At 52.8% G+C, this 26,062-nt stretch overlaps 1 protein-coding gene across 1 annotated transcript; it reads right to left on the bottom strand.

The window, feature by feature from the left end:
• Positions 1–669: 669 nt before the first annotated feature.
• LOC144735606 (LHFPL tetraspan subfamily member 6 protein-like) lies at positions 670–2,931 on the bottom strand. Its single transcript, XM_078618028.1, has 2 exons — positions 2,467–2,931; positions 670–864 (listed from the first exon to the last, which is right to left on the bottom strand). The coding sequence occupies exons 1-2, from the start codon at positions 2,662–2,664 to the stop codon at positions 766–768; spliced, it is 297 nt and encodes a 98-aa protein (XP_078474154.1). The 5' UTR covers positions 2,665–2,931; the 3' UTR covers positions 670–765.
• Positions 2,932–26,062: the final 23,131 nt, after the last annotated feature.

Raw genomic sequence — 26,062 nt, forward strand, 5'->3', positions numbered from 1 at the left:
CCCCCCGCTCACACCCCCGCTCACCCCCCGCTCACCGCCCACTCACACCCCACTCACCCCCCACTCACCCCCACTCACCCCCACTGACCCCCCACTCACCCCCACTCACCCCCCACTCACCCCACTCACACACCACTCACACCCCACTCACCCCCCCCTTACACCCCACTCACACCCCACTCACCCCCCCCTTACACCCCTCTCACACCCCACTCACCCCGCACTCACCCCGTACTCACCCCCCACTCACACCCCACTCTCCCCCCCCCTCACACCCCACTCACACCCCACTCACCCACCACTTACACCCCACTCACCCTCCACTCACCCCCCACTCACACCCCACTCACCCCTCCGCTCACCCTCCGTTCACACCCCACTCACCCCCACTCACCCCCCCACTCACCCCCCACTCATACCCCCACTCACACCCCACTCACCTCCCACTCACCCCCCACTCACCCCCCCACTCACCCCCCCACTCACCCCCCACTCACACCCCCACTCACCCCCACTGACCCCCCCCCCCACTCACTCCCTCCCCCCCACTCACCCCACTCACCCCACTCAGCCCCCCACTCACTCCCCCCCCCCACTCACCCCCCCACTCCCCCACTCACCCCCCCCCCACCCCGACTCACCCACCCCCCCTCCCTCACGGCTGTGAAGTGGAGGGCGGAGGCGATGCGTGGCGTGGCCCCCGAGGCGAGGGGCCGCAGGCAGCAGCCGAGCGCGAGTGGCACGGCCCCCGCCACGGCCAGGGCACTACCCAGGGCCCCCGCCACGGCAGCCCCCCCGCCACGCGGGGCTCGGGACGGCCGCCCAGCTCGAGTAGCGGCCGCACTGGTTCATCATCGCCACGCGCTGCGCCGGAGAGGGGTTGGTGGGGGGTAAGGAGGGGAGGAGAGATTTAGGCGGCAGCAGCAGTAGCAGCATCAGCAGCATTAGCAGTAGAATTAGCAGCAGTATCATCAGTAGCAGTAGCAGGAAAATCATCAGCATTCGCATCATAAGCAATAGTAGCAGTAGCATCAGCAGTAGCAGTAGCATGAGCAGCAGTAGCATCAGCATTAGCATAAGTAGCAGTAGCATCAGCAACAGTAGCATCAGCAACAGTAGCAGCATGAGCAGCAGTAGCATCAGCAACAGTAGCATCATCAGCAGTAGCAGCATGAGCAGCAGTAGCAGCATCAGCAGCATTAGCAGTAGAATCAGCAGCAGTAGCATCAGTAGCAGTAGCAGGAAAATCATCAGCATTCTCATCATCAGCAATAGTAGCATCATCAGCAGTAGTAGCATGAGCAGCAGTAACATCAGCAGCAGTAGCATCAGCAGCAGTAGCATCAGTAGCAGTAGCATTAGCAGAAAAATCATCAGCATTCGCATCATCAGCAGTAGTAGCATCATCAGCAGTAGTAGTATGAGCAGCAGTAGCATCAACAGTAGTAGTAGCATGAGCAGCAGTAGCATCATCGCCAGTAGCAGCATGAGCAGCAATAGCATCAGCAACAGTAGCATCGACGGCAGTAGTAGCAGTATCATCATCAGCAGGAGTAGCATGAGCAGTAGTAGCAGTAGCATCATCAGCAGTAGTAGCATGAGCAGCAGTAAGCATTAGCAACAGTAGCATCATCAGCGGTAGTACCATCACAACCACCATATCCACCAATTCCACCATCTCCACCATCCATTACCACCCCCACCACCACTCCCACCACCTCCACCACCATCACCACGCCCACCACCACCCCCATCACCACCACCACCACCATCTCCACCATCCATTACCACCCCCACCACCACTCCCACCACCTCCACCACCATCACCACGCCCACCACCACCCCCATCACCACCACCACCACCATCTCCACCATCCATTACCACCCCCACCACCACCCCCACCACCATCTCCCCTATCCACCACCATCACCACCCCCAGCACCATCTCCACCATCCATCACCACCCCCACCACCACCATCACCACCCCCACCACCCCCACCACCACCACCACCATCTCCACCACCACCATCACCATCCCCACCACCACCCATCACCACCCCCACCACCACCACCCCCACCATCACCACCCCTACCATCACCCCCACCACCATCCCCACCACCACCACCCCCACCATCTCCACCATCCACCACCATCACCCCCACCACCCCCACCATCTCCCCCATCCATCACCACCCCCACCACCACCATCACCACCCCCACCACCCCCACCACCACCAGCTCCACCACCACCATCACCACCCCCACCACCACCATCACCACCCCCCACCACCACCACCACAACCCTCACCACCCCCACCACCACCACCACCACCCCCACCACCACCACCATCACCACCCCCACCACCACCACCCCCCACCACCCCCACCACCACCATCCCCACCCCCACCACCACCACCACGATCTCCACCATCAAACCCGCAACCACCGTGACGCCGTCTCACCAGTCGGCCGTCGGCTCCGGGCACGAGCGCTGGGTAGGAGCAGCGCTTGAACGTGCCGAACGACACCTCGCTGCCCATCTGCTCGCCCAGCAGCCAGAAGGGCAGCAGGTAGCCCACGCTGCACGCGGCCGCAGCCACCACGGACAGCAGCGCCCACACGCGCCCCAGCGACGTCATAGACCCCGGGGAGACGGCCATTGTGACGTCAGCCGCGTCGAGCGTCGACCGCGTCGGAGACGGCGAGGCGACGCCCCCCTTGTGGTCCAGGCCACGCCCCTAGGCCCCGTCACCTGTGAAGGAAGTTTTGCGGAGTTCAGTTCCATCGCTGCCCATAGACTCAACACTGCACCATAGACTCAACACTGCACCATAGACTCAACACTCCACCATAGACTCAACACTGCACCATAGACTCAACACTACCCATAGACTCAACACTGCACCATAGACTCAACACTGCCCATAGACTCAATATTTTACCACCGACTCAACACTGCCCATAGACTCAATATTTTACCACAGACTCAACACTGCCCATAGACTCAACACTGCCCGTAGACTCAACACTGTCCATAGACTCACACTGCACCATAGACTCAACACTGCCCATAGACTAACACTGCCCATAGACTCAACACTGCACCATAGACTCCCCAGTTACGAAATGGAGGCTGAGTCGACCTAGGGGAGGTCCAGGTCCGGTTCATGTAATAATGACTGGACACATGTACGTACATACGCACAGAGGCGCCTGGCATTCATACACAGCTGCTATGGACAAGACAAAGATCCCCCGTATAGCCCCAATAAGACTGCTGGGTCAAGGGCTGTTAGCGAATAGCAGCACCAATGAAGGCCGGCACGGTGCGACACGAGGGGGGGGGGTGGCCAGCACCACGCCGGGCCACACTCACACTTGCTGACAACGCTCAGCCTTGTCGAGACCACCAGCTCAAGAGAGCGCTGAACGTGGGGCCGTCACTTCGAGCAGCAGTTGTACGGAGACGGCTGTAAAGTGATCGTGATTGTGATGCGGGCATGGCAGGATCCTGGTGGTGATGTCGGGACTGTGATGGTGGTGGTGATGTAAGGGCTGTGATGGTGGTGGTGGTGATGCAGGGGATGTGATGGTGGTGGTGGTGATGTAGGGGCTGTGATGGTGGTGGTGGTGATGTAAGGGCTGTGATGGTGGTGGTGATATAGGGGCTGTGATGGTGGTGGTGGTGATGTAGGGGATGTGATGGTGGTGGTGATGATGTAGGGGCTGTGATGGTGGTGGTGATGTAGGGGCTGTGATGGTGGTGGTGGTGATGTAGAGGCTGTGATGGTGGTGGTGGTGATGTAGGGGCTGTGATGGTGGTGGTGATGTAGGGGCTGTGATGGTGGTGGTGGTGATGTAGGGGCTGTGATGGTGGTGGTGATGTAGGGGCTGTGATGGTGGTGGTGGTGATGTAGGGGCTGTGATGGTGGTGGTGGTGATGTAGGGGCTGTGATGGTGGTGGTGATGTAGGAGCTGTGATGGTGGTGGTGGTGATGTAGGGGCTGTGATGGTGGTGGTGATCTAGAAGCTGTGATGGTGGTGGTGATGTAAGGGGCTCTAATGGTGGTGGTGATGGGGGGAGCGGTGGTGTAGTGGTTAGCACGCTGCGCGACGAACCTGGCGATCGGAGTTCGATTCCCGCTCACATCCAAAACCAGTGGCGATTATCTGAACCCGTCCCGGGCCTCGCCTAGGTCGACTCAGCCTCAAATGAGTACCTGGTGTGGTGTGTAGTAAACATCGCCGAAAGGAAGACAAAGGCGGTCGGACGTGGTCCTAGCCACCCAGCCCCACGTGTGCCGTGCCGGCCTTCATAGGTGCTGCTACTCGCGATCAGCACTTGCCCCAACAGTCTGTTAAGGCTACACGGGGGAACTTTGTCTTTGGATGTGCTCGTGGTGGCACCGAACAACACGTGGCTATGTTCACAAATCGTACCCAGGTACCCATTTGAGGCTGAGTTTACCTAGAGGAGGACCAGGACCGGTTCATATAACAACAACAACCGCCAATTGCCACTAAGTAGCGGTGACGTCACCACGACGCTTGTGCCAGGCCACGTGCACCTTGAGACCACGTGAAGTATCGAACGCCCGCTGGCAGGAGGTCACGGGGCAGACCCAGCAGGTGCCACGGGTCGACTGACCGAGATGACCGAGATGACTGGCTGATGCACCACCTGTGCCCCCTACTGTGCCAACTTGCTGTGCTTTAGCCACCCGGCGTTCCGCTCGTTGTTGTGAACGTCGCTCCTCCGCCCTCCATTGTTGTTGGAGGGCAACTGCCTCCAACTGCCCAGTAGCCTCCTCCACAGAGGCCGATCTTGACACCGCTGATACCAGTCATTGGCAAGTCCACTCAGCTCCACACCCTCCTGTACCAGATCACTCCATCTCTTCTCTAGCCCGTCCCGCTCCCGTTTAGCCCCCTCGATCCGGCCGAACAAAAGCTGTTCAGGCATGCGGTGGCTGGGCATGTGGGCTACATGGCCCAGCCAACGCAGCCTTGCCTGCTGGAGGAGCTCACCGATGGGACTTTGTCCAGATCTTTCAAGGATTTGTGACCTCCTCTCGCAATTCAGCCTGGTTAAACCCAGAATGGATCGTAGGCAGGCCAGCCTAAATGTTTCTAACCGGCGAAGATGTTCCATTAGGGACGTTTCGCAAGCATAGAGAAGGGAGGGAATGACTGTGGCCGAGAAGACCTGAAGCTTCGTGCATAGCGACATACCAAGTAGCTTCAACACAGCATTACGCAACTGATTAAAAGATAATGCCACTCGACTGATTAGAAGTGAGACCTCTGCTGTTAAACTGGAGCCAGTCATGAGCACACTGCCCAGGTATGAGAAACTCTCCACCCCCACAACTCCCAATTGGTACAAAATACCAAGGCAGGTGCTTAGTTTTGGTGGGGCAGATGGTAAGGCCACACCTCTTAGTGGCAAGCTTCAGGTTCAGAAGCAGCACCTCCAACTCCTCATTTGAGTGAGCAGCAATTACCAGATCATAGGCATACATAACATGGTTGAGCAATAGGGAGCCATCCCTTGACCGCACCCGGGCATCGATTAGCCTCCCATTGTAGTTGTGCCAGATGTAAATTCCTCTGGTACAGCTGTTGAAGGCTTCACGAACTACGTGGTCGAAATAGATGTTAAATAATGTGGGAGCCAGAGGACAACCCTGTCGCACCCCAAGTTGTACAGGAAATGACTCTAACTCCCGACCACGGAGTGTTACCCGGGTCCATTCACCATCATGAAGGTCCTTAATGATCGTGAGCAGGGGGTCAGAGACTAGGAAAGCATGAAGAATAACCCAGAGCCCAGGCCTACGGATGGTATCATAGGCCTTGACCAGGTCAATGAAGCAGAGATGTAGGTCTTGTGGGAATTCCCTACACCTCTGCTGTACCAGACGGACAGAAAATATGGCATCTGTGCAGGACCGCCCTTTCCTGAAACCGCATTGAGGCTCCGCAAGCCTCTCCTCAGCATGCCTAGCAAGGCGATGTTGAACAATCCTTGCCAGGACCTTTCCAGGCACACTGAGAAGTGAGATGCCCCTGTAGTTGTTACAGTCTGTGCGGTCCCCCTTCTTAAAGAGGGCGACCACCAGAGCATCCTTCCAATCCTGCAGAACCCATCCAGTGGTCCAGACTGTTGTTATGATGTCATGTAGGGCAGTCTGTGCACAAACGCCACCCTCCCTCAGCATTTCGGTTGGAAGATCATCTCTGCCCGGTGCCTTTCCTGGTCTCAGGCTCTGGATCACCTTCAGTACTTCCTCAACAGATGGCACCTCAGCCAGCCACTCACAGGGGGTGACTATTTCTTCCAATATTTGAGGCACCGCAGCCTCAGCAGGGTCATCCCCACTTTGCCCCACGTTTTCCATGCTGAGGGATTTCCCCTCCCCCAGGACCTCACAGAAATGCTCAGCAAATCTGCAAACCTGTTCCTGGGGGTCGGAGATTGGATCACCGTTTTTTCCCCTAATGATGGTAATAGGTGTGGTGCTGCAGGTTACTTTTTTGATGGAGTGAAAGAGCGATTTGTGATCGCGGGCCATTGAGGCAGACTCCATCTCCTCAGCAACCCGCGACCACCAACCATCCTTGCAGCATCTCACGGCTCTCCGACCCTCCAAGCAAAAGGCTGCGGTAAACCTCCTCATTCTCTGACGTGGGATGCTGTAGACGAAGAGAGTGGGCCTGTCGCTTTTTCTCAGCCAGCCTGAACACCTCCTCTGTCAGCCAGGTTCTCTGAGGAGATCTGGACCGTGTACCCAAAGCAGTCATTGCAGCTGCATGAGCCACAGTCCTACACCTCGCCCATTTTCCCTCGACATCAGGAGGAGTGGGGGACGATGCCAACCCCAGCCGCAAGCGATGATGAAATTATCGCTTGCAACTTTCATCAGCTAGCTGAGACCATGCTACTATGGGTTTGAGTGGAATCCTGAATATATACCCACCACCGGAGTTGAAGAATGGCAGGCGCATCTTACAGATGACAAGTCGATGGTCAGTGGGCAGATCAGCTCCACGATAGGTCCTGGTGTCAAGGACATGGGCCCGCATCCACTGTTCTGTCACTATGTCGTCCAGCAGATGTTCTTGCTTGGACCCGGCATGCATCCATGTTGTTGTGTGGATGCGCCGATGCCGGAACAGCGTGTTGGTAATTACAAGCCCATGAGCTGCACACAAATCTAGCAGCCTCCTACCATTGATATTGAGCCGATCTGGGCCATGTATTCCAATCACTCCAGACCAGGTGCAACATCATGACCAACTCGGGCATTGAAGTCACCCAACAAGATGACTCTATCCCAAGGGGCCACCTCTGACAGGAGGTCATAGAAGGCATTTGACTAATCGGCCTTGCCTGCATCCCTCCACGGATGTTCGTCTTCGGTGGAGGCATAAGTAACCACGACCACCACTCCTTGCATCTGGTTGATGGGAAGGCGAGCCCAAAGTAGCCTGGGGCTTACAGCTTCACACACCTCACCGCCACGCTCCCACGCCCCCTTCATTCTTTTGTTCAGAAGAAGAGCCACTCCCTGTTGTTTGGCAGTCTCCTGCCCCGAGTGGAGGACTGTCCACCCCTCATGGTGGCAGGAGCCAGAGTCAGTCCACCGTACCTCCTGAATACCACAGAGATCCAGGCGGTACCGGTCCAGCTCCTGACAGAGGAGTGGCAGCCTCTCCTCCGCAGTGAGCGTTCGAACATTCCACGTGGCCATCCGTAGTGGTTTTTTGTTGTTTCTGGAGGAGCCCCGAGGGTAAGGATTCAGTTTCCTGGCTCTGCCAAATGGGGTTTGGCCAGGAGACGCCATAGACGCCTGTCCCCCCGGGGCTTCCGGCACATGCTTAATAAATGTTTTACCTCGTAGTTTAGTGGTAGTTAATTGAAGGTGGAGGGGTTACTAGCCCCTCGCACCCGTCCAGAGCCCCCATTTGGCCGCTGTGGTGGTTAAAAACGCCATGAGGGGAAAGGCCAATCTACATTGGCCATCCCCCCACGGCACTGCCCACCACACCGTTGCCGTCCGGCACCACGAGGAGGTAGGGGGTTGTTTTTGCTGGACAAACACAGACACACACAAAGATCTCCCGTATAGCCTTGACAGACTGTAGGGGCAAGTGCTGTTAGCGAGCACCTATGAAGGCCGGAACTGTACACGAGGGGGTGGGTGACCAGCACCACGCCCCACCGCCTTTGTCTCCCCAGTGGCGATGTTTACACATCGCACCAGGTACTCGTTTGAGGCTGAGTCGACCCAGGGTAGCCCAGGATCGGTTCAGATAATTGTCGCCGGGTTCATAGCGCAGCGTGCTCACCGCTACACACAGACACACACACACAGACACACACAAAGACAAAGATCCCCCATATAGCCTTAACATACTTTAGGGGCAAGTGCTGTTAGCGAGCACACACAGACACACACACAGACACACACACACAGACACACACAGACACACACACAGACACACACACAGACACACACACACACAGACACACACAGACAGACACACACATAGACACACACACACAGACACACACACAGACACACAGACACACACAGACACACACACACAGACACACACACACAGACACACACAGACACACACACACAGACACAGACACACACAGACACACACACAGACACACACACACACAGACACACACAGACACACACACACAGATACACACACAGACACACACACATAGACACACACAGACACACACACACAGACACACAGACACACACACAGACACACACACACAGACACACACACAGACACACACACAGACACACACACAGTGACACACACACACACAGACACACACACAGACACACACAGACACACACACACAGACACACACACACAGACACACACAGACACACACACACAGATACACACACACACAGACACACACACAGACACACACACAGTCACACGCTCGCATACTCATCAACTGGCACGTTCCCACGCTCATGACTCACACGCGCATCCAAAGAAAAAAGTCCCCCGTGTAGCCTCGAACAACTTTTTTGGGGCAAGTGCTGTGAGCAAGCAGGCGAGAGAGGGGTGGGTGGCCAGCACCACGCCCGGCCGCCTTTGTCTCCCTGTTGCCGATGTGTACACACCGTACTGGGCACTCATTTAAGGCTGAGGCGACCAATGCGAAGGCTCAGGTTCAAGTGTTCGCCGTGAGCGAGAATCGAACTGGGGTCGCCGAGTTCGTAGCGTCGCGCAGCGCGCTAACCGCTCCACCACCGCTCCCTGTACACAGACAAAGACAAAGATCCCCCGTATAGCCTGACCAGACCGTTGGGGCAAGAGTGCTGTGAGCGAGCAGCTATGAAGGCCGGTTTGGCACATGATGGGTTTGGTCGCCAACACCACGCCCGGCCGCCTTTGTCTCCCAAGTGGCGATGATTTACACACCGCACCAGGAACGCATTTGAGGCTGAGTCGACCTAGGAGAAGCCCAGGACCGGTTCGAGTAATCGTCACCGGTGTTTGCCGTGAGCGGGAATGGAACTCGGTTCGCTGGTTTCGTCACGTGACGCAGCGCTGACCGCTACATTGCCGCTCCCCACACAGACACACACACACAGACATACACACACAGACATACACACACAGACACACACAGACATACACACACAGACACACACACACAGAAACACCTACACACACACAGAAACACACCTATACACACACAGACACACCTACACACACAGACCCACACAGACACACCTACACACACAGACCCACAGACACACACACAGACACACCCACACAGACACACACAGAAACACACACAGACACACACAGACACACCTACACACACAGACACCACAGCCCCACACAGACACACACACACAGACACACACACACACAGCCCCACACAGATAAACACACACACAGACACACACACAGACACACACACAGAGACACACACACAGACACACACACAGCCCCACACAGACAGACACACACACAGACACACACACACAGACACAAACACACACACAGAGACACACAGACACACACATACACACACAGACACACACACAGACACACGCACAGCCCCAAACATACACACACAGACACACACAGACACACACACAGACACACACACACACACAGAGACACACAGACACACACATACACACACAGACACACACACAGACACACGCACAGCCCCAAACATACACACACAGACACACACAGACACACACACAGACACACACACAGACACACACACACTCTCATTCCTAAACTCCACATAACTCTCGCTTATCTCCGCGTCACTCTCCGCTCTCTCTCCCCTTTGCTCCGTTTATATTTCACTCTCCCCCCTCTCTGCCCCCCCCTCTCTCTTTCTTCCTTCTCACTTTCTCTACCCCCCCCCCACGACTTCTCTCCCCCCTCTCTGCCCCCCCCCTCTCTTTCTTCTCACTTTCTCTACCCCCCCCCCCACGACTTCTCTCCCCCCTCTCTGCCCCCCCCCTCTCTTTCTTCTCACTTTCTCTACCCCCCCCCCCCCACGACTTCTCTCCCCCCTCTCTGCCCCCCCCTCTCTCTTTCTTTCTTCTCACTTTCTCTACCCCCCCCCTCCACGACTTCTCTCCCCCCTCTCTGCCCCCCCCCCCTCTCTCTTTCTTCCTCCTCACTTTCTCTACCCCCCCCCTCCACTACTTCTCTCCCTCCTCTCATCACATCTCTCTCCATTCTCCCCTCCTCGCTCTCTCTTTCCTCTCCGCGATGACCACCACCACCACAACCACCACCACCACAACCACCACCACCGCAACCACAACCACCACAACCACCACCACAACCACCATAACCACAACAACCACCACCACCACAACCACCATAACCACAACAACCACCACAACCACCACCACAACAACCAACAACACAACAACCACCACCACCACAACCACCACAACCACCACCACAACATCCACCACCACAACAACCACCACCACAACAACCACCACCACAACCACCACCACAACATCCACCACCACAACAACCACCACCACAACCACCACCACCACAACAACCACCACCACAACCACCACCACAACATCCACCACCACAACAACCACCACCACAACCACCACCACCACAACAACCACCGCCACAACCACCATCACAACAACCACCACCGCCACAACCGTGTGTTTCGGAATCGCCTCCGGTGCTTTTTGCTGCTGGCGGCAATGAAAGTTGTTTAAAAGTCAAAAAGTCTCTTTCCTCTCCGCGTGCCTCTCCCCCCACCACCATCTTCCATCGCTCTCCTTGACCTCTGACCTCTGCTCTCTCTCTCTCTCACAACTCTCTCAATGCGTCCCTGTGTTGTCTCTCCCTTACTCCCCCCACCAACTCTCCCTCTCTTTTTTTTGTTACATTTTTCTCGTTTTATTCTTTAAAAAAACCGCACCAATGCGTAGAGCGAGGCGACATTCACCTCAGAAACGCGTTCGAAACGCAACTTTAGCGGACGCAACGCGACGGGCAAAAGACAAATAATCTAACACCCCCACAACAATCCCCTCACAACAACAACACCACCACCACGAACACAACAATCCCCTCACCCCAACAACATCACACAACAAACAATCCCCTCACACCAACACCACCACACAAACCCCCTCACAACACCACCACCACCAACCAAACCGACCGACATCGCAACAACACAAAAAAAAATGTCGTTTGATTCTTTCAAAAACCACACCAATGCGTAGAGCGAGGCGATATTCACCTCAGAAACGCAACTTTAGCGGACTGAACGCGAGTTACAGAGTGCGACAAGCAAACGACAAATAATCTAACACTCCCACAACAATCCCCTCACAACAACAACACCACCACCACGAAGACAACAATCCCATCACACCAACACCACCACAACAACAACATCACACAACAAACAATCCCCTCCCACCAACACCACCACACAAACCCCCTCACAACACTACCACCAACCAAACCGACCGATATCGCAACAACACAAAACATTTTTTTCGTTTGATTCTTTCAAAATCCACACCAATGCGTAGAGCGATGCGACATTCACCTCAGAAACGCGTTCGAAACGCAACTTTAGCGGACGCAACGCGACGGGCAAAAGACAAATAATCTAACACCCCACAACGATCCCCTCACAGCAACAACAACACCACCACGAAGACAAAAATCTCCTCACCCCAACAACATCACACAACAAACAATCCCCTCCCACCAACACCATCACACAAACCCCCTCACAACACCACCACCAACCAAACCGACCGACATCGCTACAACACAAACATTTTTTTTTGTTTGATTCTTTAAAAAAACGCACCAGTGCGTAGAGCGAGGCGACATTCACCTCAGAAACGCGTTCGAAACGCAACTTTAGTGGACGCAGCGCAAGTTACAGAGGGTGACGGGCAAAATACAAGTAAACCCGTAAAAACAAAGTTTTTCACTATAAATCCTTTATATGCGTGGCGGCTAGAGTCCTCTCGTCCTCTGGCTTGAGATGGCTGCCACCTATGGGTCAGATGATTGTCTGCCACCATTAAGCAATTGGTAATTAAATATTTAATTTGTTTTCTCTAAACAGTGTAAAATTTTGGAATTTTTTTTTCACGAAAATTAATTGTCACACACAACGAGTCTGTGTGGAAAATGTCAGCTTGATTGGATCACGGGAAGTGGGATAAAATACGAGCGAAAGATTTGCACGGTCCTAAGCAAGCAAGCGAACTTAATATAAAGAATTTTAAAATATATTCGCCTGTGGAGGACGCGGGAATCCCGCGACCTTTGGCATGGGAAGCGAGGGCGCTACCAACTGCGCTACTCCGCCACGGCCTGTGGAGGGGTTACGCTCTGGGCTCTTACACTGTGACGTTCAGCCAAAACCATGAATGAGTTCTATTTGAATATATGTAAAATAATTTTTTTTTGCCTAAAAATTGTAAAATTTTGGGAATTTTTTTTCACGAACATTAATTGTCTCGCACAACGAGTCTGTGTGGAAAATGTCAGCTCGATTGGATCACGGGAAGTGGATTAAGAAACGACCGAAAGATTTGCACGGTCGTAAGCAAGCAAGCAAGCACGCAAGCAAGCAAGCAAGCGAACTTAATATAAAGGATTTAAAAAATAATATAACACCCCCACAACAATCCCCTCACCCCAACAACACCACCACAAAGACAACAATCCCCTCACCCCAACAACATCACACAACAAGCAATCCCCTCACACCAACACCACCACACAAACCCCCTCACAACACCACCACCAACCAAACCGACCGACAACGCAACAACACAAAAAAATGTTTCGTTTCATTTTTTCAAAAACCGCACCAATGCGTAGAGCGAGGCGACATTCACCTCAGAAACGCGTTCGAAACGCAACTTTAGCGGACTGAACACGAGTTACAGAGGGCGACGAGCGAAATAAAAAATAATCTAACACCCCCACAACAATCCCCTCACAACAACAACACCACCACAACACAACAAACAATCCCCTCACTATTCTACTCTCTCCCCACTCTTCCAGCGATCTCTCCCCTCTCTCTCTCTTTTTATTTACGATGCAGATGAAACAAGAAGATGCTCGGTGTAGTCGGCACTTTGCTTCGTTCATCGTTTCGTTTTTTTTTGTTTTTTTTTTCAATGCTTTGCTTTATGTGCCCTCCATCCCCCCTTTTTAAATGAAATATTTCACGAAAGATTTTACGCTCTGTTCTCCTCCTCTCTCTCTCTCTACCCCCTCTCTCCCTCCTCTGTTTCACCCTGTTTTCTATCTTTTTTTGACAAGTGCTATTCTACTCTCCCCCCCCCTATCTACCCCCCTCTCTCTCTAACTTTCGGCAGTAGCGACAGAAGAGCGATAGGGAGGCGACAGGGCGTGAGCAGCATCGCATCCCTGTCTGATGTGACCTCGGCTCCCCTAACGCGCTGTGGAATTATAGTCAGAACGAGAATGTTCATCTCGACTGGAAGGAATCCGATGAGCTATGAAGCTCTTATCAAGTTCATCCAGTTTCAAGGCCGACCCAGTGCGGTGCGGATACGGGGGCAGAGCCGTCCCTATGAAGGGGGTGTGCGGGGCCCGGGGCAACTCACCCCCCCGCCCCCCAAAGTGCAGGGCTCGGGGCAGTCGCCCAGACTCCTCTCAACTTGTCTCATTTAAATTTCGATTTCAAGCTTTCGTGACTGCAGGGATTCATCTTCTTGGTTCTTTCGGTAAAGTCATCACGTAGAAGGGAAATAATAAAATAATAAAAATGAAACGTAATAAAATTTCGATTTAAAGCTTTCGTGACTGCAGGGATTCATCTTCTTGGTTCTTTCGGTAAAGTCGTCACGTAGAAGGGAAATAATAAAATAATAAAAATGAAACATAATAAAATTTCGATTTAAAGCTTTCGTGACTGCAGGGATTCATCTTCTTGGTTCTTTCAGTAAAGTCACGTAGAAGGGAAATAATAAAATAATAAAAATGAAACATAATAAAATTTCGATTTAAAGCTTTCGTGACTGCAGGGATTCATCTTCTTGGTTCTTTCAGTAAAGTCACGTAGAAGGGAAATAATAAAATAATAAAAATGAAACATAATAAAATTTCGATTTAAAGCTTTCGTGACTGCAGGGATTCATCGTCTTGGTTCTTTCGGTAAAGTCGTCACGTCGAAGGGAAATAATAAAATAATAAAAATAAAACATAATACAATTATTCTCACGTTTCGGCCACAACGCAAGTAGTCATTCAGACTCTGTCTCCTCGACAGACCTGTTCTCCGCCGAAAGAACCAAGAAGATGAGTCCTGACCCGGTTCATGAAGTTATCCTGCTGTATATTTGCAGTTTGCGTGTGACTCTCTCTCTCTCTCATCATCATCACGGTGGCTAGGAGATGTTAACTACCTCGCCTGGTGTGCAGGAGGTCGTGGGTTAGATCCCAACCCTGACGCCTGCTGCTGTATATTTGGAGTTTGCGTGTCTCTCTCTCATCATCATCATCATCACGGTGGCTAGGAGATGTTGACTACCTCGCCTGGTGTACAGGAGGTCGTGGGTTCGATCCCAACCCTGACTACGCCTGCTGCTGTATATTTGCAGTTTGCGTGTGACTCTCTCTCTCATCATCATCACGGTGGCTAGGAGATGTTAACTACCTCGCCTGGTATACAGGAGGCCGTGGGTTCGATCCCATCCCTGACTACGCCTGCTGCTGTATAGTTGGAGTCTGCGTGTCTCTCTCTCATCATCATCATCATCACGGTGGCTAGGAGATGTTGACTACCTCGCCTGGTCCACAGGAGGTCGTGGGTTAGATCCCGACCCTGACGCCTGCTGCTGTATATTTGGAGTTTGCGTGTCTCTCTCTCATCATCATCACGGTGGCTAAGAGATGTTAACTACCTCGCCTGGTCCACAGGAGTTCGTGGGTTCGATCCCAACCCTGACTACGCCTGCTGCTGTATATTTGGAGTCTGCGTGTCTCTCTCCCCGTGGTCGCGTGGATTTCTCTCCGGGTCCTCCGGGTTTTCCCTCCACATTTAGAATCAACATCATCACGGCGTTTAGAGTATTCGGCTGCTGCTATAAATGTCCACACGATGATAAGTGGACTTTAGTTGAGCTATCATTTGTGGCCAGGTCGCTTTTGAAAAAGAACTACATTTTCTTGGTTCTTTCGGTAAAGTCACGTAGAATGGAAATAATAAAATAATAAAAAATAAAACATAAAATAATTCTCACGACGTTTCGGCCACAACGCAAGCAGCCGTCCTCAGGTGGAGAGCAGGTCTGTCGAGTAGACTACATTGCTCAGTGGGCCTTACTTGGTAAAAAAAAAATTCAATATATATAATGAGTCGAGAATGTCTGTTTGTGTGTAACGCGCGTGACGTCACTCCTTATGCCGCACCCCCGCCCATCATTAATATTCATGAGCGCGTGACGTCACTACACATGCCGCACCCCCCGTCATTAATATTCATGAGCTGGTGACGTCACTCCACATGCCGCACCCCCCCCCGTCATTAATATTCATGAGCGCGTGACGTCACTACACATGCCGCACCCCCCGTCATTAATATTCATGAGCTGGTGACGTCACTCCACATGCCGCACCCCCCCCCGTCATTAATATTCATGAGCTGGTGACGTCACTACACATGCCGCACCCCCCGTCATTAATATTCATGAGCTGGTGACGTCACTCCACATGCCGCACCCCCCCCCCCGTCATTAATATTCATGAGCTGGTGACGTCACTCCACATGCCGCACCCCCCCCCGTCATTAATATTCATGAGCGCGTGACGTCACTACACATGCCCCCCCTCATCATTAATATTAATGAGCGCGTGACGTCACTACACATGCCCCTGCCATTAATATTCATGAGCGCGTGACGTCACTTCACATGCCCCCCTCACCATTAATATTCATGAGCGCGTGACGTCACTACACATGCCCCCCCCTCATCATTAATATTAATGAGCGCGTGACGTCACTACACATGCCCCTTTCATTAATATTCATGAGCGCGTGACGTCACTACACATGCCCCCCCCCCTCATCATTAATATTAATGAGCGCGTGACGTCACTACACATGCCCCCCCTCATCATTAATATTCATGAGCGCGTGACGTCACTACACATGCCGCACCCCTCATCATTAATATTCATGAGCGCGTGACGTCACTACACATGCCCCCCCTCATCATTAATATTCATGAGCGCGTGACGTCACTACACATGCCGCACCCCCGTCATTAATATTCATGAGCGCGTGACGTCACTACACATACCGCACCCCTCATCATTAATATTCATGAGCGCGTGGATTTTTACACTCACCCAGAAGATCGAGCGGGAATCAATTTTTTCTTTCGCAAATTCACTTTAATTAAGTTTGACGTTTCGTTATTGAAAGTGAATCTCATAAATAATTCTAGGCAGCAACAAAGTGGATTTGGTGTCTTTATTCATTTCTTCTGCAAAAGGTAAGTCTAATTTATGGTTCTACGTTATGGTAAAGACAATTTCTCGGTGATTTTCCAGACATTGTATCGAATTCTAATTTATTTCAACCCCAGCGACCGTCAGCAGAACAGAATAAAGTATCAGAACGGTGAATTTTAACAACTTGAATGTCACTTATATACAGTGCTACAGTGACATGAAGTGAGGTGTTTGATGGCACACTTTTATGCAAGATTCACTGCCATTAAAATTACACAAGATACAATTATACTCTGATAATTTTTCTCGTAAATATGACAGCTTCCGTCCTAGGACGGGCAAACAAGCTAATACGGTACATTGAACCATCATCATCTCCACCACTACCAACATCATCACCATCATCACCACCATCATCATCACCACCATCATCACCACCGCCACCATCATTACCACCATCATCATCATCATCACCACCATCATCACCACCATCCTCATCATCACCACCGCCACCATCATTACCACCATCATCATCACCACCATCATCACCACCACCATCATCATCATCACCACCATCATCACCACCACCATCATCATCACCATCATCATCATCACCACCATCATCACCATCACCACCATCATCATCACCACCATCATCATCACCATCATCATCATCACCACCATCACCACCATCATCATCATCACCACCACCATCATCATCACCACCATCATCATCATCACCACCATCACCATCACCACCATCATTACCACCATCATCATCATCATCACCACCACCATCACCATCATCACCACCATCATCATCATCATCACCACCACCATCACCACCATCATCACCACCGCCACCATCATTACCACCATCATCATCACCACCATCATCATCATCATCACCACCATCATCATCATCATTACCACCATCATCATCATCACCACCACCATCACCACCACCATCATTACCACCATCATCACCACCATCATCACCACCACCATCATCACCATCACCACCATCATTACCACCACCATCATCATCATCACCACCATCATCATCACCACCATCATTACCACCATCACCACCATCATCACCACCACCATCATCACCACCGCCACCATCATTGCCACCATCATCATCACCACCATCATCACCACCATCATCACCACCATCATCATCATCACCACCACCACCATCACCACCATCATCACCACCGCCACCATCATTGCCACCATCATCATCACCACCATCATCATCACCACCGCCACCATCATCACCACCATCATCACCGCCATCACCATCACCACCATCATCACCACCGCCACCATCATTGCCACCATCACCACCACCACCATCATCATCACCACCATCATCACCACCACCACCGTCATCATCACCGTCACCACCACCATCATCATCACCATCATCACCATCATCACCACCACCGTCATCATCATCACCACCATCATCACCACCATCATCATCACCATCATCATCACCACCATCATCATCATCACCACCGCCACCATCATCACCACCATCATCACCACCACCGCCACCATCATCACCACCATCATCACCACCATCATCACCACCACCGTCATCATCATCAGCACCACCACCATCATTACCACCATCATCACCACCATCATCACCACCACCGTCATCATCATCAGCACCACCACCATCATTACCACCATCATCACCACCATCATCACCACCACCGTCATCATCATCACCACCACCACCATTACCACCATGACCACCACCATCATCATCACCACCACCACCATCATCACCACCATCATCACCAACACCGCCACCATCATCACCACCATCATCACCACCATCATCACCACCACCATCATCATCAGCACCACCACCATCATTACCACCATCATTACCACCATCATCACCACCACCGTCATCATCATCACCACCACCACCATTACCACCATGACCACCATCATCACCACCACCATCATCACCACCATCACCACCATCATCATCACCACCACCATCATCACCATCATCACCACCATCACCATCACCACCACCATCATCACCACCATCATCATCACCATCACCACCACCATCATCATCATCACCATCATCATCATCACCACCATCATCATCATCATCACCACCACCACCATCATCATCATCACCACCACCATCACCACCATCACCACCACCATCATTACCACCACCACCATCACCACCATCATCACCACCATCATAATCATCATCACCACCACCATCACCACCACCATCACCACCACCATCATCATCATCCCCCCTCTGAGTCATCGTCCAAACAGGCGTCCGTCTCCGAGTGAGTGGATTGTACAGAAGGCAGCGCTCCCACAACGGAGCTCATTGTTCGTAACAAAGGCAAAGGCCCCCAGCGTGTAGCCTTCACAGACTGTTGGGGCAAGTGCCGTTAGACGGTATCTAAGCGCCTATGAATGCCGGCACGGCACACGAGGGGGTGGGTGGCCAGCACCACGCCCGGCCGCCTTTGTCTCCCCAGTGGCGATGTTCGCACACCGCACCAGGTACTCATTTGAGGCTGAGTCGACCTAGGGCAGGACCAGGACCGGTTCAGATGTATGTTGAACTTCTTTCGCACCGTACGTAGCCAACCGTGGCTAATCAGAGGTGCGGTGGAAGGACAAGAAACGAAACACAAAGTTGGCAGTTCGAAAGAAATGAGTTTGGAATCTGGATTTAAAAGTTCATAAACAAACCTGTCAATCCATTTTCAGTGCCCTACCTCATTACAGACCAGCTCTCTTATACATCTCAAAGTTCATCCTACAAAGAAAGTCCCATCACAAGGGATAAACACAAATAAAGTAAAATTATGTAACGAAACTAAAACTTTTTACGTATTCGTGTCGATCGTCGGTGTCAATGATGAAGCTCATCATGCTACTGTCTGTGATCTTGCATGCTGATGCTGCTTACTTGATGTGTGGATGCACACACCATTGTTGACTTGTGTTGTTTCTCGTTTTGAAACGGCTGCTCGCAATATGGAACTTACAACTCAATTTCCATGTGCAAAGAGAACGGGGTGAACCGTACGAATTGGCAGGTATGACACACACACTCACTCACCCACTCACTCACCCATTCACCCACTCACTCACCCACTCACTCACTCACCCATTCACCCATTCACCCATTTACCCACTCACTCACCCATTCACGCACTCACTCACCCATTCACGCACTCACTCACCCATTCACACACTCACCCACACACTCACCCATTCATCCAATCACACATCCACTCACTCACCCATCCACCCACTCACTCACCCACACACTCACCCACACACTCACCCATTCACCCACTCACTCACCCATTCACACACTCACCCACACACTCACCCATTCATCCACTCACTCACCCACTCACTCACCCATCCACCCACTCACTCACCCACACACTCACCCACACACTCACCCATTCACCCACTCACTCACCCACTCACTCACCCATTCACACACTCACTCACACACTCACCCACTCACCCATTCACCCACACACTCACCCACTCACTCACCCACTCACCAACACACTCACTCACTCACCCATCCACCCAATCACTTACCCACACACTCACCCACTCACCCCATTCACCCACTCACTCACTTACCCACTCACTCAATCACCCATTCACACACTCACCCACACACTCACCCATTCACCCACACACTCACCCACTCACCCATTCACCCACTCACTCACTTACCCACTCACTCACTCACCCATTCACACACTCACCCACACACTAACCCATCCACCCATTCACCCACACACTCACCCACTCACTCACCCACTCACTCACCCACCCACTCACCCACACACTCACTCACCCACTCACCCATCCACCCACTCACCCATCCATCCACTCACTCACCCACCCACCCACACACTTAGCCACTCACCCATCCATCCACTCACTCACCCACCCACTCACTCATCCACCCACTCACTCACTCATCCAGCCACACACTCACCCACACACTCCCATATCTGTCAACCCCCTATCAGTGCCCTACCTTATTACGGACCAACTCAGACACTATTATTCACCCCTGCCCCGTACACATCTCAACGTTCACCCAGAAAATCCGTCGTGAAACGGCTGCGCGACGCACGGACCTTTAAACAACTCAAATGTCCCCGTACAAAGAACCTCGGGGGGGAGGGGGGGTAGGGGGGCCACGCCGTACGGGTTGACGGGGTGTGCGCGAGTCTCAGATCGGAGGGAGGTCACCGAGCCAATTGACAGCAAAAAAAATTAACCCGTAAAAAACAAAGTGTTTCACTATAAATCCTTTATATGCGTGGCGGCTAGAGTCTTCTCGTCCTCTGGCTTGAGATGGGCTGCCACCTATGGGTCAGATGATTGCCTGCCACCATTAAGCAATTGGTAATTAAATATAATTTATTTTTTACCTAAAAAAGTGTACAATTTTGGAAAACATTTTTTCACGAAAATGCATTGTCACGCACAACGAGTCTGCGTGCAAAATGTCAGCTCGATTGGATCACGGGGAAGTGGGGTTAAAAAAACGACCGAAAGATTTGCACCGGTCGTAAGCAAGCAAGCGAACTTAATATAAAGGATTTAAAAAAAAGTTGTCCCCTCCGTTTGTCACGCATTGGGATGTCGACCAACTCACCCCACCCCCCACCCTCTTGATGCAGACTGCAAACTCAAGATGATCGTCAGCGGGCTTGGCAGTGACGGTCCCGGGAATCGAACTCGGCTCCCTGCGGGCTTCGCGGCGCTAACCGCAGCGCCACCGCTCCCCGAGTTGGTCACAACAAAAGACAAAGGCCCCCCCCCCGCCCGCCCCGTGTAGCCTCTAACAGACTGTAGGGGCAAGTGCTGTAAGCGAGTAGCAGCGCCTATGAAGGGGTACAAAGACCAAAGATCCCCCATATAGCCTTAACAGACTCTAGGGGCAAGTGCTGTTAGCGATCACCTATGAAGGCCGGAACGGCACACGAGGGGGTGGGTGGCCAGCCACCCACGCCCGGCCGCCTTTGTCTCCTCCCAGTGCGAGCGATGTTTACTGCACACCGCACCAGGTACTCGTTTGAGGCTGCTGAGTCGACCTAGGGGAGGCCATAGCGAGTGTAATGACCTGCTCACAGTACCCCGCTCATCAAGTACCAACACCCCCCGCCCATCAGCCCCCCACCCCCCCGCCCCCAACCCCCCGCCCCCGCCCCCCCAACCCCGGGGGCCGTCCATAAATGACGTCACGCGATTTTGGACGATTTTTGACCCCCCCCCCCCCCAATCGTCACACGGCGTCACAAAAAGTCAGACCCCCCCCCCCCCCTCAAATATGACGTCACAAAGCTCTGCCCCCCCCCCACCCCCCCAAAAAATAAAACATGCTTCAAATCGCCTTAAACTATTGTCATTGTAGTGCGTATTTAATGTGGCGCTGCTGCACTCTGATGTTGTAGGAGAATACGTTTCTTAAAAAGTCTATTTAATTAAGTAGAACGTGTTGTCTATATTTATTTAAAGTTGCGTATTTTGATGTGACGTCACATTTCTCAAACCCCCCTCCCCCCCCCCATCGTCACACATCGTCACAAATGTCTGACCCCCCCCTCTCCCTCTAGGTGCGTGACGTCATTTAGGGACGGCCCCCCCACCCCCCTTCAGATCCCCTCCTCTCTGTCATCCCCAGCCATGTATCGATATTCAACTCTCTGCATCTCTCTCGTCTCTCTTTTTATTTTATTTCTTTTAAACTTTTTTTGTTTCAAATAAAATTCCTTTTTTTTTAAATCCTTTATATTAAGTTCACTTGCTTGCTTGCTTGCGCGCTTACGACCCGTGTAAATCTTTCGGTCGTTTTTTAACCCACTTCCCCGTGATCCAATCGAGCTGACATTTTGCACACAGACTCGTTGTGCGTGACAATTTATTTTCGTGAAAAAAAATTTTTTTCCCATAACTTTACACTGTTTAGGGAAAAATATATATATTTAATTACCAATTGCTTAATGCTGGCAGACAATCATCTGACCCCATAGGTGGCAGCCATCTCAAGCCAGAGGACGAGAGGACTCTAGCCGCCACGCATATAAAGGATTTATAGTGAAAAAACTTTGTTTTTACGGGTTAATTTTTTCTTTGTACATCTCTCTTCAGCTCTCCTCTCCTCCCCTCGTCTGCACACCTCCCTCACCTCTCATCACCTCTTCCCCATCCGTCCTCCTCTCTCTTCGCTTTCATCTCCGTTCAAGTTTCAAGTTTCATTCACTTGGTACAGCCCTGCGAGCCGTGTTGCTCTTCATGAGTCGGGCGTGCAATCGAAACAAAACTAAACATCTTCTTGGTTCTTTCGGTAAAGTCACGTAGAATGGAAATAATAAAAATAAAACATAATAAAATTTCGATTTAAAGCTTTCGTGACTGCAGGGATTCATCTTCTTGGTTCTTTCGGTAAAGTCACGTAGAATGGAAATAATGGAAATAATAAAATAATAAAAATAAAAGATAATAAAATCATTCTCACGACGTTTCAGCCACAACGCAAGCAGTCGTCCTCAGGTGGAGAACAGGTCTGTCGAGAAGACAGAGTCTGAATGACACACCCCAGGCTTGGACGGCTGCTTGCGTTGTGGCCGAAACGTCGTGAGAATTATTTAATGATGTTTTAATTTTATTATTTTATTATTTCCATTCTACGTGACATTACCGAAAGAACCAAAAAGATGAATCCCTGCAGTCACGAAAGCTTTAAATCGAAAAACTAAACATGAACACAGAACATCTTAAAGCGACGACGCGCAAACAGAAACATCCTGGATAAACCAGCAAAATATTCCCAAAAAAAACCGCTGCGTGCAAAAATCCCAGTGTGATGATGCAAGTCAAACAATAACAACCATAATACAATTTCATCTTCTTGGTTCTTTCGGTAAAGTCACGTAGAAGGGAAACAATAAAATAATAAAAATATTAAAATAAAATTCTCACAACCATAACACAATTTAGATTACCCATATGTTTTCGAAATCACGTAAATAACGCGATAACAACGATGTAACAACAGTAATCATAGGAACTGTGATTTAAATTTAACAATAAACTCCACTCTCTCCACACCCCCCCCTCTCTCTCGTCATCTCTGCTCCATCTCGCTCATCTTCCTCATCTCCCCTCAATCTACTCGGCATCTCCCCCCCCCCCCCATCCCAACCCTCTCTGTCTCTCCCCCCTCGCTCTCCCCCTCTCTCCTCATCGTCCTCTCCTCCACTCTCCTTTCATCTCCTCCAAATCTCTTCATCCCGCACCTCCGATTATAGTCACGGCTGGCTACGTGCGGTGCGAAAGAAGTTCAACACTCGTACATCTCTCCTTCCTCCGCTCATCTCTGTACCCCCCCCCCAACCTCTCCCCCAACCCTCCCCCCTCTCCCACGTCCCTCTCACCTCGTCGCAGAGAGAGAGCGAGGAGGAGTCGATGGTATCAACTCCCCCCTAACGCCGCTTTCATCTCTCCACTCCTCTCTCTACCTCCCCCCCTCTCCCCCCCTCCTTCCGCCTCCTCCCCCTCTCCTCCTCCCCCCCCACCCACCCTCCCCCCCTCCCCCCTCTCCCCCGCCCCTCTCACCTCGTCGCAGGGAGAGACAGAGAGAGAGCGAAGAGGAGTCGATGGCATCAACTCCCCTCCTTAACCGCCTTCATCTCTCCACTCCTCTCTGTACCCCTCTCCCCCCTCTCCCCCCCTCCTTCCCCCCTCCTCCTCCCCCCACCCTCTCCCCCCCCCCCTCCTCCCCGCACCTCCTCCCCCCACCCCCTCTCCTCCCACCCTACTCTCCCCACCCTCCCCCCGCCCCTCTCACCTCGTCGCAGGGAGAGAGAAAGAGAGAGAGCGAGGAGGAGGTCGATGGCATCAACTCCGCGCGGACACCCCCGACCCCTCCGAGACGCGCCCTCCCCCTCGCTCGCAGCCGCCCTCTCTCCGACTCTCACTCGCGGGGCCCCTTCGCTGGCGACACTAAAAATCCGAAACAACTCGCCGACGAAACTCCTCCTCGCTTCCCTCACCTTGGGCGAGGGAGCTCACGAGCTCACGAGCTCACGGACTCACGGGCTCATGGGCGAGAGCAGCGAACGTGAGAGCCAACAGCAGCGTCCACAGCAGAAGCCGGCGTGGAACTCTGAGCTCGGAAAATCTCTCGCTCGCCCCCCCCCCCTCCACTGCTCCACTCTCTCTCCCCACTCTCCCCCCCCGCCCTCCACTCTCTCTCCCCCCACTCTCCCCCCCGCTCCACTCTCTCTCCCCCCCACTCTCCCCCCCCCGCTGCACTCTCTCTACCCCCACTCTCCCCCCCCACTGCTGCACTCTCTCTCTCCCCACTCTCCCCCCCCGCTCCACTCTCTCTACCCCCCCACTCTCCCCCCCACTACTGCACTCTCTCTCTCCCTCCACTCTCCCCCCCCCGCTCCACTCTCTCTACCCCCATTCTCCCCCCCCACTGCTGCACTCTCTCTCCCCCCCACTCTCCCCCCCCGCTCCACTCTCTCTACCCCCACTCTCCCCCCCCACTGCTGCACTCTCTCTCTCTACCCGCTCTCCCCCCCCCCCCCCCCGCTCCACTCCTCTCCCCCCCCCCGCTCCACTCTCTCTACCCGCCCCCCCCCGCTCCACTCTCTCTCCCCCCGCTCTCCCCCCCACTCCACTCCCCCCCCCCCCCACTCCACTTTCTCTACCCCGCTCTCCCCCCCCCGCTCCACTCTCTCTCCCCCCCGCTCTCCCCCCACTCCACTCCCCCCCCCACTCCACTTTCTCTACCCGCTCTCCCCCCCCGCTCCACTCTCTCCCCCCCCGCTCCACTCTCTCTCCCCCCCCCGCTCCACTCTCTCCCCCTGCTCTCCTCCCGCTCCACTCCCCCCCCCCCTCTCCTTCCCCCCCCCCCTACTCCACTCTCTGCCCCCTGCTCTCCCCCCCCCCGCTCCACTCTCC

Source organism: Lampetra planeri, chromosome 56 (assembly GCF_965212315.1).
Source record: "Lampetra planeri chromosome 56, kcLamPlan1.2.h2, whole genome shotgun sequence".
NCBI lineage: Eukaryota > Metazoa > Chordata > Hyperoartia > Petromyzontiformes > Petromyzontidae > Lampetra > Lampetra planeri.

What these genes read in the sequence shown, in the direction of transcription:
- LOC144735606 (XM_078618028.1), bottom strand. Translation starts at nt 2,664, where the DNA reads ATGGCCGTCTCCCCGGGGTCTATGACGTCGCTGGGGCGCGTGTGGGCG. An exon ending in CCGGAGCCGACGGCCGACTG is followed by an intron (nt 865 to 2,466) that starts GTGAGACGGCGT and finishes TCTCCGGCGCAG; the next exon opens with CGCGTGGCGATGATGAACCA.